Below are 14,211 nucleotides of genomic sequence, written 5' to 3'. Positions count from 1 at the left end.
CTCACCGAGATCCGTGGCAGAATTCTCTGACATCCCTAACTATATGTGGTCATTTTGCAAACATAGTAGTCAGAAATCAATATATTTTGAAGCATTTTTATCCAATTATTAATCATGTAATACCACAGGAAGGGGGCACACACGCACATGAAAATTTCCTCAGAATGACGTACATAACTTTTCCCCAAAGAAGAACTCTGCTCATGCTGTATCTAAACTTGATTTTGGCTAGAAATCTAATTTGTGGGACAAGATTTGCCTGACAGTTCTTAGAACATACTGTAGATGCTCAGTTAGTAAGTATTAATTGGTGGGAATTTTGCTCTTCATTAGCATGATGCTATCTGCTGGCATATGCAATAACACAATCCTATACATGACTACCCAGAAGTCTCCCAATAGAGGGAAGTAAATAGTGGGGTCCCACAGGGATCTGTATTAGGACCAATGCTTTTCAACCTGTTTATAAATGATCTGGAATTAAGAGTGAGCAGTGAGGTGGCCAAGTTGGCCGATCAGACCAAATTATTTAGGGTGGTTAAAACAAAACGGGATTGTGAAGAGCTCCAAAAGGATCTCTCCAAACTGGGAGAATGGACATCTAAATGGCAAATGCGGTTCAATGTAAGCAAGGGTAAGTGATGCATGCTGGGGCAAAAAATCCCAACTTTAAGTATAGCCTGATGGGATCTCAGCTAGTGGTGACCGACTAGGAAAGAGATCTTGGGGTTGTGGTGAACAGCTCAATGAAGATGTCAACCCAGTGTGCAGCCACTGTAAAAAAGGCCAACTCCACGTTAGGCATAATTAGAAAAAGAATTGAGACTAAAACTACCAATATCATACTGCCTCTATACAAATCTATGGTGCGACCACACTTGGAATACTGTGTATAGTTCTGGTCACCACACCTAAACAAAAGATATTGTGGAGCTGGAAAAAGTGCAGAAAAGGGCAAGTAAAATGATCAAGGGGCTGGGGCATCTCCCCTATGACAGAAGGTCACAACAGCTGGATTTGTTTAGCTTGGAAAAAAGGAGGTTAAGGGGAGACACAATACAGGACTACAAAATTAGGCACGGTGTGGAGAATGTGGATAGGGAGACATTTTTCTCCCTCTCTCAAAGTACTAGAACCTGGGGTCATTCTACGAAGCTGATTGGTGAGAGATTCAGGACAGATAAAAGGAAGTACTTCTTCACACAGTGCATAGTTATACTATGGAATTTGCTATCACAGGATGCAGTGATGGCCACCAATTTGGATGACTTTAAAAGGGGGTTGGACAAATTCCTGGAGGAAGCCTATCAATGGCTACTAGTCGTGAAGGCTATGTGTGCTACCTACAGTACCAGAGGCAGTGAGCCTATGTACACCAGTTGCTGGGGAACATGGGTGGGAGGGTGCTGTTGCGCTCATGCCCTGCTTGTGAGTTCCTGGTTGACAGCTGGTTGGCCACTGTGTGAACAGAATGATGGACTAGATGGACCCTTGGTCTGATCCAGCAGGGCTCTTATGTTCTTATGTAAGTCGATATAGGATTGCAGCCTATGTTATGTTTGAGTGTATGGGTATATGCCTCTGATCCAATGGTTTCTTGTGCATGTGTGAACATTAATGTGAACGCACAGTGACTCCCTTGTTAACTTTAATTAAGAAGGTAATCCCTTTACGCACACAGATGCTCTAGCTACTGAAGGCTTTGTTTGCACTGATCATCTTCAGATATCTGGCTTGGAGCAGTTTTCACATTGTGACTTGGATCATTAAAAAGGGAATATGAGCTTGGAAGCCACTAAGAGACTGAAGGTATTTTATACCTTTAGGTCTTTGTACCTTTAGATATTCTCTGTAATGATGAATAAGGCTGACATATTAAACATTAATAAAATGGGACCATAAGCGCTTTGGGAATCATGTTGCTACCTATACATTAAAATTCGTTAATGATCTGCAACTTACTTCACCAAAAGCCTTGAAATATCCAAGTTGCTGTGGTAGTTCACATAACTTAAGTCTGTAATCTAGCAACACCCCTTCGGCACACATAAGGGCTTGGAACCTTTCCCCAAGCTTTTGGAGTGCCAATAGATTTGGCATTATAAGGGGCCATTTCAAAAGATAAAAGTTATTTTTTTAAATAGAAGAGTGGTAAGCGTCACAGAGTTAATTCATTTCTCTGAACTGTGACATGAAAAGTAACAAACCACAACTATATTCAAGCAGCTGAGCAGGGTATAAATGATAATTTGTTATTCTTAGTATTATATCTCATCCACTTCAGCCAGCAGTTTTCTTGTGGGGTTTGTGGTTAATTTTTGCATATTAGCACTTTACCTGTGAACCAATAACTGGAAACATTACACCTTGCTCCTTAAGATTTTTTATCATAGCAGATATCAGACTAAGTTGGGGATCATTCTTGAATTCATCTGTCCATTCCACCATGAGTGCTTTTAATTTTTCACAGACCTTTGGATGACCCTGTGAAAATGATAAAAATGTATAGTTTATGGAGATCATTATGGGTTGGAACCTGTTTCAATTAATGGGACAGGCCCCACTGAAATCAATAGGACTTAGCTGTGACTAACTTTTCACATTGATTTCAATGGGATTTTTAAAGCGTGGCTGACTTAGTCTAGATCCAATCCTATGTCTTTTCAACCTAAAACCGTCCAGAAGCAACACAAATTGCTTGCTTATGTTAGTTCATATCCACTCCAAATCAGTTTAGAAACCCACCTACACCTTAAAATCATTCAGGGCTGCTTTAATGAAGACAGCTTTGGAAAATCCATCCATATTCAAACCAGCAGTTAGACATGTTCAAAAACTTATGATTTATTTTAGGACACAATTCAAGTTAGTTCTAAAACTGCTCAAATTTCACCGATCGTAGATTATGTCTCCGTCCCTATATGTTCCTGTGAGTCCTCTTAAGTCTCATTCCTCACAGAATGCCATCTAAGCATTGTAGTGAAATGGCCAGAGTAAATTCACCCAACCTAACATAGCTCTAGTTTGGGCAGTTGAGAGCAAGGGGTTAAGACAGAGGAAGGCTGTTCTTACTATATAATTTCCTCTGTCCCAAGGTAGATTAGAAACTTCTTTCTCAAGCAACTTTTTGCAACAACAAGGGGTCTTGTAGTACCTTACAGACCAATGCATTTATTATGGCATAATTATTTGTGGTCATCATAATAACGTCACCAACACACTGTTTTTGCAGCAACAGACATCATGGCTACCCTCTGGAAATCTTTATCACCATTTCATCCATATGTATATGATCTGCCTTTGAATGCCTTCTACCTTTTACTCTACTTCAAGATTCATTTAAACAGTCAACTTTGTAACTAGCTTTAAGAGGCTTAAAACATATTACCTTATTTAGGACATTGCTTACTTCACTAGCAAAATCTCTTGAACATACTTCTAAATGAAATATTTTACCACAATTTGAGACACATGCTCCAAGAAGCTAAAGGGAAGAAAAGAATCAGAATTAAGTATTTTATACTAGGAGTTGAAGTTGTTAAACGAAGTTATTTTTTAAAAGAACATACTGTCAACATACTGTCAATGCTTGCATAGCAACATGAGGATCCTTGTGGTTAACTCTCTTCATAATAGACCGAAGACAGTCCTTAGGCCTAATGAATAAGACAGACACGTTTTTAAAATATACTGACATAAACCATAACGTTAATTAGAAAGGTAGAAAATTTATTCACATGAAGGAAATTAAGAACTCGATGGCCTTGTAGGCCCCTTCCAACCCTACTATTTTATGATTCTAAGAACAGCCCTTTGTATCAGCTACCTGGGGGGTAGCAAATCCTCTTACGGTGTAGCAGTTTAAAAATATTTTTGTTTCAATGAGTACTGTGCTCTAAGATAAGTCATTCCTCAGTAACAGGTTCTGTAACAGCCCTGTAACTCTAGTTGCCTGTTCTCTAGAGGCAAAAGGCCCTGCTGCATACCACCAGCTCAAAGATCCCCTAAGGTGGTGCTGATGCTTCCTGCAAAAACCAGTGTGAAGGAAGAAAAAACACTGCCCTTTTGCTTCAATGAGAACTCAAGGGAAGAAAGGAAGGGTGGTTTTCCTCCATTTCTAATGCACCAGTGCTCGCATCTCCTGCAAAAGTCTACTGAGAACCAGAGTAAAAAAACCCCAGATAAGTATTGTCGGTGATCTCAAATAATAACCTACTGGTGAGCCATTCTTCGAATTTAGGTTTTTTTGGAAAACCCACATCAAGGCCTATGCATACGAAGCTATTTTTCTTTTTTGTAATGGGAGTGGGTGCGTGTTTTAAGAACAAAAACCTGTGAACATAAAGTCTATGTTTTTGCACTTTAACAAGTATTTGAACTGATTTTCCCATTTTGGGAAGTAGCTATTTCCCACTTTGTTAAAATTATAATGTGTAAATCTGCTGTGAGCACTTCTGGTTCAAGCTCCCCATAGACTCATATTGGTCATTACACATATACACATGCAAGCTGCATCTTATGTAACCACAGCCAGCTTTAGTAGCTACAAAGTCAACTGATAGCATTACCGTAGCTCAAATTGTGACTCATTAACACATAGACGTTTGTATATGAAGTAAACAGATATTGCATTCCTTGAAGTAATGCAATTATACATAACTGCTATGTTTATATATGTGAAGCGATAGTAAATGTGGCACACTTTCACCAAGTAATAGAAACTTCCCTTTTAAAGACTCCACGGAGGAATTTTGCCATTTTCATGTGATGGTGACTAATGTGACAACAGAGTTAATATTAACATTTATATTTAAGATGCTACATTTTTATTTTAATGTATTCAGGATTTCATTTTTACATCAAGCACCAATATCCATCTACTTAAAGGAAGCTCTAGTTTATGTTACACTGCAGCAGTGAGTAATCTATATTTGATGGTGGTCTGTGTTTTACAAACCTCTGCATCATACTTAGCACTAATTATAGAAAATTCTGCCACATAGCAGGATTATTTCACAATGTACAAAAGAGTGAACTTGTCTTATCCTGAGGAGAGAAGCTGCTATGAGGTTTTCTATAAAAGTAATTAGAAAAAACACAATTTGGAAGAATAGTTTTCATGTTATTTTACAAGAGTTAATAAATGCAATGGAATAGAAGTAACCTCAATAAAACAAATATTTAAGTTTTATTTATTGTATTTATAATTGTATTTATCATTATTTATTGTATTTATCATTATCAAGACAGCACTGGAAGAACTAGCATTTATGGCAGCAATACATTAGTAAAATACATTTGAATTATTTTGTAACACAAATTTCAGTCCACGTCTTCTGGCTGGTAGTGGTCAAGTGAAACTGGTGTCTTTAGTTATAAAAATAATACAATCACAGTTAACCATGTAAAGGTCTTATTCAAAAGGTTATTAGACTATCAGCAAGAGTCTTATATATACTGTTCCATGCTTAAAGTCCAAAATTAGTTCATGGAATCACAGGCCTGGAAGGAACCTGAAGGTCACCTGTTCAATCCCCAAGCTAAAAACATACAAATTATAGTCTGCAGGAAGCACCAAGCAGAAGTAAATAATACAGAAGATACCCACAGATAAGTTTTGAATTATTGGCTAAAGAAACATAATCTAAACTAGAAGTAATATTGTGTTCTTCACTAAAACACCACACATGGTGACTATAGCTTAGCATTTTGTTAGTGGAATAATGCAGATGAATCTTAATTTTCATAGTGCTGGTTTATTTGAATAGAGTAAGCACTACACTTAGAATATTGGGCTTACAGAAATAATTTATCTCCAGAGTAGTTAAAAAGTGTTGATTATCATGCTGAACTATTACAATAGTTCAGGTACTAATAGTTCAGGTAACTGATTATAAACATGGATTTAAGGGCTAATCCACACATACTCTTCTCCTACCTTTTTAATACATTTAAAATCAAACCATATTAATAAGATCACAATAGACTAGTTTCATGTCATTAATATTTCAAATTAATGCCATCTGTATCTACTTATTGGGACAGATATTTAAATTTGAGTGATCTATACTTTTATGCGAATTTATGGATGTAGAAAGCTAGTCCAAATTAAAATAAAACAAATGCACAACTGGATGCATAAACCCCACTACTATCCAAAAAAACAACTGCAATCAGCAAGTAGAATCCAACAAGTTATTTTAGGTGACCCAAAGGTCTGGCCATGTTCAATGGATTTTTTGAACATTTAACCCTTAAACAATAGGCCCCGGTTACAAACTGCTTCTGAAAGTCCCCTTAGTTTCAAAAGTAGCTTTCCAAGCTATGTAAAGGGCTGATCTTCAGCAAGCACAAACCCACAAAATTGTGCAAGTTCTACAATTCTTTCAAACCTGGACACAAACTATAACTTAGGTATTCATTTAGGCTAATTCAATAATATGAAAAAGATGGGTTTAAGTTTGGTCCCAAACATTTTATTTTATTTATTTACAACATTTATAGACTACTCTACATCTAAAAAGAAACCCTTCTGAGCAGTGAACATTAATTAAAACAATTTTTAAAATGCCAAAATACAAAAAATAAAAATAATTCAAAGCAAACTGTACAATAAAACCTTGGCTGGTCTTTTACTCAGTAAAGGCTTGTTTAAATAAGAAGACATCGAAAACAGAGCAATGGTGGCAGCTGCCTGACATCAACTGACAAGGGAGTTCCACAGAGGCAGCCAGTACACAAAAAGCTCTACTCAAAGTGGACTCTAAATGAACTTTAGGTCCATTGTGAACATTTTGTTCATAAACCCCTAGCAACAAAAGGATATGACAGAAATGGTCTTATAGGCCCCTTCCAACCCTACTATTCTATGATTCTATGAAATATGGAACTGGAATTTTATCAGTGCTTCCTAACTGTAATAAATGTAAAAACGAGTTGTATAGGACAGTGAAAGGGCAGAACAAAATGATTTCACTCTTACACACTGGTACAGAGGAGGGGAAAATGAGTTGCTAAATTACATTAATAAGTCAAACAGTCCCCCTAAAACCTTATTTCTAGAGTGATTTTAAATGGTCTGGAGAATTTTATAAAAGAGAAACACAGCTGATTGAGGCACTTTATACAGCAGGTGATAATATTTTAGTAACCAAGAGAAAAATAAAATGTCAGACTGCTTGATCATTTCAGTGCTTTGGGAAAGAAGATTTAGGAAGGGGTGATTCTACTTCTGAAAAAGTATGTGTTAACTTGGCTTATTTACAAGATTAAACAGGAACAGAATGGAACAGTACAGTACACACATATTGTAGTAATAGAACAACACAATATGAGACATCTAGTGCACCATTTAACAAAATAATATTCTGCATTAGCCACATGACCAGTTCTGCTGAATGCATTCTCCAAGCTTCTTTTACCTTTCAAAAAATGCCAAGTCTATCGATGCTTTGCACAAAACTGGGTAACATATGTGGTTTTCTAATTCAATAAGCACGTGCTTTACACAGTTTGGTATTAAAAACCATTTTTCCTCCCTCCAAATAAAATAGAGTTTAACTAAAGAGGAACACTTACCCAGTTCGTGACTGTCCAACTTTATCACAAATATCCAAGATGAGCCCCCAGTCTTCAGCAGTATTCATTTCACTGGTTGCTTTCTCTTAAACACACAAAAATACTTGGAGTGAACTTTAGTATACAAGTGAAAATCCAGTACCAAGACTGCACACACCAGGATTTAAATTGATACGGTCATCCTATTTTTAATTAGTTATGTAAAGTATTCTTAGATGCAGGCCCAACGCACCACTGTATCAAAACTGGGTGAAACAAAGTGATACATGAACTCTTAAGAAAACATAACACACTTGTAGTTCTAAGGGTGTGAACATATTCAATAGCAGGGTTTCATTACTGAAGACATTAACACATCAAGTCAACACATTTCTGCTGCAGCCAGTCCTGTAGATCCTGCAAGTCAATAATAATAATAATCTATTCTATCATGTACTTCTTGATCTTTGCACTCAAACATAGCTCAGAGTTTCATCTCACTGACTGGCAAGACCAGAAGCACACCCGAGGGTGTGGAAGAAAAGTCACACTATCTTTCAGTTCTCAACAATTGTGGAGAATATGTAGCAATACACAGAGTAGTAAACTGATTTTTCAATGCTACCTTCTTTTTTAAAAAATTCCTGTTGTAAGCATGTTTAATTATATTACAGTTGGGCCAGACAATGTAAGGACTAAAGGCTGTGTTGACCTACAGGCATCTCCAAATGGCCAGAGGATGGTCATTCTAGGGGGAGAAAGGGCTTTTCTAGGGAGGGAGGGAGACTTGGGGGGCTGGATAGGTCCATGGATCTTACTTTGCTTGCCCTAATATCAGAGAACTCAGCTACCAAGACAACAATTTCAAGCATGATTTCTTTAAAAGTGTAATGTCTGGCAGGGGAGAAAAGATGGGAAGCAGTGATGTGGGTCAGACATTTTTCCAGTGCTTAATTTTTCTGCGCTCTTTGGAAGGACAGATACTGAAGCTGAAATATTTTGGCCACCTAATGCGAAAACTCCCTGGAAAAGACCCTGATGCTGGGAAAGACTGAAGGCAAAAGGAGAAGGGGACGGCAGAGGATGAGATGGCTAGATAGCATCACCGATGCAATGAATATGGACTTGAGCATACTCCAGGAGAGAGTGCAGGACAGGAAGGCCTGGCGTGCTATGATCCATGGGGTCACGAAGAGTCGGACACGACTGAACGACAACAAATTTTTCCACGGAAATTTTTTACTTTCTGTAAGTTAATTTGTAAAAATGAATGTATGCCAATCACAACTGCAATATTAAGTAAGCTTGGCAGTTTCAAAGTTGCAATTAATGTTTTTCAGTTGATTATCCTTAGCAAGTATGTAAGAGAATACATATTTTTTCATAGAGTGAAATGGATCTAATAAAGACAGCAAAATGAAGGTGCCACAACAACAGAGTGGAGGAGTTGAACTCTGCTGAAATAGACAAGTGGTTGTCAGCATATCATGCACATTTCTTTGGGTTGCTAAAAAATTAATTAGCATGTCAACAGGTTTCTGCACATTTAAAAAAACATGTTTAAACAACGTAGGGGACATAAATGTTATTGCTTTCAAATTTTTACAAGTATTCCAGTAAAAATGTCTACATATAACATTGAAATCACATTAAATGTGCAGTCCTATGGGTTGTGCCCCAGGTAAACATAAGCCTCCAAACTCATTTAAGCTAGATGAGCGATTTCTCCAGTCTAGAAGATGCTTTGGGAGGGGGGAGGGAAGGAGGCTGAGGCGGAGATAGGAAAAGACGTAAGCCAGCTGCCCCAGTCTCCTCCCCTCCCTGCCCCCAGGAACGCCCCCATTCCCCTGTCTCCGCACTCTATTTACTGAGTGCAGAGAGGAAGCTGGCATGGTTCTCTCTGCACTGGCTGGGAGGGGGTGGGAAGCACGGTTTCCTGGCTCCAAGCCCTGTCTTCAAGCTCAGATCCAAGAAACCAAGCAATCCTATGTCCCCCAGACACCATCTAGGGGACAAAGGATTGCTCCCTCCGTATGCTTTAATTTCTCCCCTCAATGTTTCAGGTCAAATACTTGTGTATTGTGCCAAAAAGTTAACACAGGGAGCTTTTTTTTTTTTTTAGCTTTGTTTACTAAATGCAAGTAAAATAAACATGCTAAATTAGATCTCTCTAAGGCAGGGGTGGGCAACTTGTGGCCTCCAGATGTTTTGGCTTACAGCTCTTCTTTTATTATTATTATTATTATTATTATTATTGCATTTATATCCCGCCTTTATTCCTCTTGCAAGGAACCCAAGGCAGCTTACATTATCCTCCTCCTCTCCATTTTATCCTCACAACAACAACCCTGTGAGGTAGGTTGGGCTGAGAGTGTGTGACTGGCCCAAAGTCACCCAGTGAGCTTCCATGGCCGAGTGGGGACTAGAACCCGGATCTCCCAGCTCCCAGTCCAACACTCTTGCCACTATACCACACTGGCTCTTCTCAGCTCTAGCCATAAGTTGCCCACCCTTCTGGGCATCCAAAAATTCTGATGCAAACTGAAAATGTTCCTATGCAAATGACCCTATGCAAATTAACCTAACCTAATTTGCATTGGAAAATTTTCTGGAAAACCCAAATCACTAATGGGAAGAGAGAGAAACTAGAAAAACCTATGTAATAGGAATAAGGGAGACACAGAAACAACAGTAGCAATGGCATACTCCGGGAGACATAATATGATGAAGTAAAAAAAAGAAATTGCTGAGATGGGTTGGCTAGATTTAGCCCCAAGAGTTAGCTAATACTAACTCTTAGGGGAGCAATATGAACACTGTCAGAAATAGTATTTTATCCCTAGATAAGGAGACATAAGATGAGAAAAAGATGTAAATGACAGCTAGTGAGGAGGGAGTTCAGTACAGTAAAACCTGAAGAACACCATGTTGTTTCATTGATTACATATTATCCCAAATTTTCTACTGCCCTAGAACTTGGTGATTAATAGAAAAGTAGGTTTTCATTTGACTTCTTGATTGAATGTACTTTATTATTGCTGGTTTCATTTATGTCTTCTGAAAAACTGTTGTTTTATTTATATTTAAAAGAGTAAGGTAAAACAATGAAAATTACTGCTAGTAATGATCAATGACCCCTTCATGGATCACTGCCTTGTTGTGGCGAAGGGGCTTGCGTAACTCAGTGAAGCCATAAGCTATGCCATGCAGGGCCACCCAAGATGGACAGGTCATGGCAGAGAGTTCTGACAAAATGTGGTCCACTGGAGAAGGAAATGGCAACCCACTCCAGTATTCTTGCCAAGAAAACCCCATGGAACGTATCACAAGGCTAAAAGATATGACGCCGGAAGATGAGCCCCTCAGGTTGGAAGGTGTCCAATATGCTACTGGGGAAGAGCAGAGGGTATTTCCAAGTAGCGCCAGAAAGAGTGAAGCGGCTGGGCCAAACCCGAAAGAACACTCAGCTGTGGATGTGTCTGGCAGTGAAAAGAAAATCCGATGCTGTAAAGAACAATATTGTTTAGGAACCTGGAATGTAAAGTCAATGAATCAAGGTAAGCTGGAGGTGGTCAAACATAAAATGGCAAGATTGAACATCGACATCTTGGGAATCAGCGAACTAAAATGGACAGGCATGGGCGAATTTAATTCAGGTGACCATCATATCTACTATTGTGGGCAAGAATCCCTTAGAAGAAATGGAGTAGCACTCATAGTCAACAAAAGGGTGGGAAAAGCAGTACTGGGGTACAATCTTAAAAATGATAGAATGATCTCAGTACGAATCCAAGGCAAACCATTCAACATCACAGTAATTCAAGTCTATGCCCCAACCACTGAGGCCGAAGAAGCTGAGGTTGATCGGTTCTATGAAGACCTACAACACCTTCTAGAACTAACACCAAAAAAAGATGTCCTCTTCATCATAGGGGATTGGAATGCTAAAGTAGGAAGTCAAGAAATCACCGGGATAACAGGCAGGCATGGCCTTGGTGTACAAAATGAAGCAGGACAAAAGCTAATAGTTTTGCCAAGAGAACATGCTGATCATAGCAAACACTCTTTTCCAACAGCACAAGAGGCGACTCTACACATGGACGTCACCAGATGGTCAATATCGAAATCAGATTGATTATGTCCTTTGCAGCCAAAGATGGAGAAGCTCCATACAGTCAGTAAAAACAAGACCTGGAGCTGACTGTGGCTCAGATCATGAGCTGCTTCTTGCAAAATTTCGGCTGAAATTGAAGAACGTCGGGAAAACCACTAAACCGTTCAGGTATGACCTCAATCATATCCCTGATGAATATACAGTGGAGGTGAGGAATAGATTTCAGGGATTAGACCTGATAGAGTGCCTGAAGAACTATGGACGGAGGTCCGTCACATTGTTCAGGAAGCAGCAACAAAATCCGTCCCAAAGAAAAAGAAATGCAAGAAAGCCAAGTGGCTGTCTGATGAGGCTTTACAAGTAGCTCACGAAAGAAGGGAAGCGAAAAGCAAGGGAGAAAGGGGAAGATATACCCAACTGAATGCAGAGTTCCAGAGAATAGCAAGGAGAGACAAGAAGGCCTTCTTAAATGAACAATGCAAAGAAATCGAGGAAAACAACAGAATGGGAAAGACTAGAGATCTCTTCAAGAAAATTGGAGATCTCAAGGGAACGTTTTGTGCAAAGACGGGCATGATAAAGGACAAAGAAGGCAGGGACCTAACAGAAGCAGATGAGATTAAGAAGAGGTGGCAAGAATACACAGAAGAACTATACAGGAAAGATCTGAATGTCCCTGATAGCCATGATAGTGCAGTCACTGAACTTGAGCCGGACATCCTAGAGAGTGAAGTCAAGTGGGCCTTAGGAAGCATTAGTAACAACAAAGCTAGCGGAGATGACAGTATTCCAGCTGAGCTATTTAAAATCCTAAAAGATGATGCTGTTAAAGTGCTGCATTCAATATGCCAACAAATCTGGAACACTCAACAGTGGCCACAAGACTGGAAAAGGTCAGTTTACATTCCAATTCCAAAGAAGGGCAACGCCAAAAAGTGTTCAAACTACCGCACAATTGTGCTCATTTCACATGCCAGCAAGGTGATGCTCAAAATCCTACAAGCTAGGCTTCATCAGTATGCGAACCGAGAACTACTGCAAGTACAAGCTGGGTTTCGAAGAGGCAGAGGAACTAGAGATCAAATCGCCAACATTCGCTGGATCATGGAGAAAGCAAGAGAATTCCAGAAAAACGTCTATCTCTGCTTCATTGACTACGCTAAAGCCTTTGATTGTGTGGATCACAACAAACTGTGGCAAATTCTGAAAGAGATGGGAGTACCAGACCACCTTACCTGTCTCCTGAGAAACCTGTACGAGGGTCAAGAAGTAACAGTAAGAACCAGAGATGGAACAACCGATTGGTTCAAAATTGGGAAAGGAGTACGACAAGGCTGCATATTGTCACCCTGCTTATTTAACTTATATGCAGAGTACATCATGAGAAATGCCGGGTTGGATGAATCAGAGGTCGGAATTAAGATTGCCGGGAGAATTATCAACAACCTCCGATATGCAGACGATACCACCCTAATGGCAGAAAGCGAAGAGGATCTCAAGAGCCTCTTGTTGAGGGTGAAAGTGGAGAGTGCAAAAGCTGGTTTGAAACTCCACATTAAAAAAACGAAGATCATGGCATCTGGCCCTATCACTTCCTGGCATATAGAAGGGGAAGAAATGGAAGCAGTGACAGATTTTACTTTCTTGGGCTCCAAGATCACCGCAGATGGTGACTGTAGCCATGAAATTAAAAGACGCTTGCTCCTTGGGAGGAAAGCTATGGCCAACCTAGACAGCATAGTAAGAAGCAGAGACATCACCTTGCCGACAAAGGTCCGTCTAATCAAAGCTATGGTTTTCCCAGTAGTAATGTATGGCTGTGAGAGCTGGACTATAAGGAAGGCTGAGCGCCGAAGAATTGATGCTTTCGAACTGTGGTGCTGGAGAAGACTCTTACGAGTCCCCTGGACTGCAAGGAGGTCAAATCAGTCCATCCTAAAGGAAATCAACCCTGAGTGCTCATTGGAAGGACAGATAATGAAGCTGAAGCTCCAATATTTTGGCCACCTAATGCGAAGAGAAAAGTCCCTGGAAAAGACCCTGATGCTGGGAAAGACTGAAGGCAAAAGGAGAAGGGGACGGCAGAGGATGAGATGGCTAGATAGCATCACGGATGCAATGAATATGAACTTGAGCACGCTCCGGGAGAGAGCGCAGGACAGGAAGGCCTGGCGTGTTATGGTCCATGGGGTCACGAAGAGTTGGACACGACTGAACGACTGAACAACAACAACAATGATCAATGATGTAGGGTGGGAAATATTTCATGTCAAATACTTGTGGTGTATTGGGACAAAAAATTAACATGTGGTACTTTTTAAAGCATTCTGCTTACCAAATACAAGTAAAACATGTTAAATTAGATCACTTTATAGGGAATCAGAACATTTTCTGATGCAAACTGAAACACTACAAATTTTCTGAAAAATCCACATCACTAGAAATGATGGTTAAGCTCCCCCAAGCTTCATTCAGAATGGGCCTGACTTGAACAAATTAATTTGGACTCAACTGAAGCTGGGCCCCAACTAACTAATTTA

At 39.5% G+C, this 14,211-nt stretch overlaps 1 protein-coding gene across 2 annotated transcripts in view; it reads right to left on the bottom strand.

Annotated features, from left to right (window-relative positions):
- The window catches only part of STAM (signal transducing adaptor molecule), a 38,209-nt gene that overhangs the window by 15,335 nt on the left and 8,663 nt on the right, over positions 1–14,211 (bottom strand). For both annotated transcript variants that reach the window (XM_084858999.1, XM_084859000.1), the window contains exons 2-5: positions 7,579–7,663; positions 3,581–3,656; positions 3,389–3,484; positions 2,338–2,484 (exon numbers count right to left, since the gene is read on the bottom strand). In XM_084858999.1, coding sequence (XP_084715125.1) covers positions 2,338–2,484; positions 3,389–3,484; positions 3,581–3,656; positions 7,579–7,663 — 404 coding nt within the window. The remainder of the gene's footprint in view (positions 1–2,337; positions 2,485–3,388; positions 3,485–3,580; positions 3,657–7,578; positions 7,664–14,211) is intronic.

This window comes from Heloderma suspectum, chromosome 5 (genome assembly GCF_057233095.1).
Source record: "Heloderma suspectum isolate Gila_16-S chromosome 5, 16-S_ref, whole genome shotgun sequence".
NCBI classification, from domain to species: domain Eukaryota; kingdom Metazoa; phylum Chordata; class Lepidosauria; order Squamata; family Helodermatidae; genus Heloderma; species Heloderma suspectum.
This window is presented reverse-complemented; position numbering and strand designations above follow the sequence as displayed.